The 1,853-nt window shown below is 35.7% G+C and overlaps 1 protein-coding gene across 8 annotated transcripts in view; it reads right to left on the reverse strand.

The window, feature by feature from the left end:
* Window positions 1-1,853, reverse strand: part of LOC119593490 (gelsolin, cytoplasmic-like) — a 58,995-nt gene that overhangs the window by 2,114 nt on the left and 55,028 nt on the right. For 2 of the 8 annotated variants that reach the window (XM_037942433.1, XM_037942432.1), the window contains one exon: window positions 1,002-1,092. The exons of 2 other annotated variants lie outside the window; for them this stretch is intronic. In XM_037942433.1, the coding sequence (XP_037798361.1) occupies window positions 1,009-1,092 (84 nt within the window). In that variant the 3' untranslated portion in view covers window positions 1,002-1,008. Of the gene's footprint in view, window positions 1-1,001; window positions 1,093-1,322; window positions 1,355-1,853 lie in introns of all 8 variants that reach the window. 4 more of the 8 variants (XM_037942436.1, XM_037942434.1, XM_037942439.1 and 1 more) reach the window with 2 other exon arrangements.

A 1,853-nucleotide genomic window follows, 5' to 3' on the forward strand; every position in this document is an offset into this window, starting at 1 on the left:
CTTTGTACTTCAGAGGCACAAAGCTCAGAGCAACAAAGTTCAACCACTGCACTAAAAGGGTTAACTAAGTATTAAAGTCACCATCTAAAATAATCCACCACAAACACAAAACAACAAACTTGAAGAAACTCACTGTTTTGTACTCCTTGGAAATAACATTTTAAAACTCTCTCCAACCAACCTTCATTGTTAATTAACTGATCTCCCCTACATAGTGGTTAGGAGCAGTTTTATTTTCTTTTAGTGAAAATACTATTAGTGGTATTAGTGAGACAACAGATACTAAACAGCCCCAGGGTACCTCTCATGCTTACACATCTATGCTTTTAACACGATTCATGAAATAACAATGAAAACTGTCATCAAACTCAGCAGCAGGTAATGTCATTAATTATTTATAACTAACTCCTATAACTGAAGTACTGTAAATAAAATTCTCTCCAGTTTTTTGTTTAAAAATAATTTAGTAAATCTAAAAGTAATTTTAATTATCCATCACAAAAGCCCATGAAGAAGAATGCATTATCAATTTCCTTGTGTACTGTTCAGCTCAATGTCTGTTTAACCAGAGCGCCTACTTTGTATTCAGGCTGTGGACCATATACCATGCAGGGTCACAGTGTATTCAGTGTATTTCATCGCAACACCCAATGACATCCACTTAATGATGCATTCTGCAACAGAAGACTTCAGTTGATAAGATTTGCAGGTCATGGCAGAAAACATGACAAATCTATCCTTACTTCCATCAACCAAAATATTCGAATATCTTTCACCTTCAAAAAGAGTAATTCATTATGAGTCAACAATTAAAAGGAGAGAAACTGCTTGAAGAGTTTAAATAACACCAACATCAACCAAAGTGTTGTGTCACATCTAAGCTCCAGAGACATGACACTCATTGACACTGGGAGGGAGGCTAGCAACATGGCTGATACTGCCACTGTGAGCATCGTGAGGGGGTTAGTGAAGCCTGAGGTTCCTGCGCTGACCTGGCTTACTTCTTACTCATTGGCAACAGCACCAGCTAGAAGACTTTTGAGACGTTTTTTGTGACCTCTTATGAAACTCCTTCTCAGCTCTGTTGAGGTGCTGCAATAACCACCAAGTTAGTTTCTTTGAAAACTCTATGATTTTTAAAATGTAAACGGTTGAATCAGATGATCTCATCCTCAGGGGGAGACTAATAACCATTCTCCTACAACAACAATCTACCTCTGCATGGCAAGACTGCGGCTAATCATGGAGGCAACATGCACTATGAGCACGGCAGCATTAATGAGTAAGCTACAAGCAATACCACCTATCAAAACACAACGCACATCACAGTACGGCAAACCGTCTAATCCACCTTCTGCAACGGAAATAAGCATAGATGTTGAATTCATCAAAGATGTTTTGTGCTTGGCAAAGGAATGTTTCCAAATACAGGAAACCTGTTAAAGAGTTGGCAAAGTTTATAGGAATAAATGGTGATATTAAATTACCAATAGTAATTTGTGAATTTATAAAAGGAGTAAATTGAGCTTCATGCATTAAAATATTGGCTGGTCTACAGCCAATCTGACAAGATAATGAAGCTGAAAGCTTACAAAACACTATTATAAGCTTAAAAGTTATAGTTTGGATACATAGTTTTGAAAAGGGAAAGCTGTGATAAGGTCACTCAAAACATATATTATCACTTCATGCTTATGAAAGCTTAAAAAATAATATGAGAACACATGATATATAAAGAGAAAAGATATAATAAAGATTTAAACAGTAAAAGATATATTATCTATAAAATTATGAGAATTTGATTACAGTAATAACAGAAAATGAAGGGTTAATCTTTAATGTAGTGTACAGCA

The sequence above is a fragment of the Penaeus monodon genome, chromosome 32 (genome assembly GCF_015228065.2).
Source record: "Penaeus monodon isolate SGIC_2016 chromosome 32, NSTDA_Pmon_1, whole genome shotgun sequence".
Classification (NCBI taxonomy): Eukaryota; Metazoa; Arthropoda; class Malacostraca; order Decapoda; family Penaeidae; genus Penaeus; species Penaeus monodon.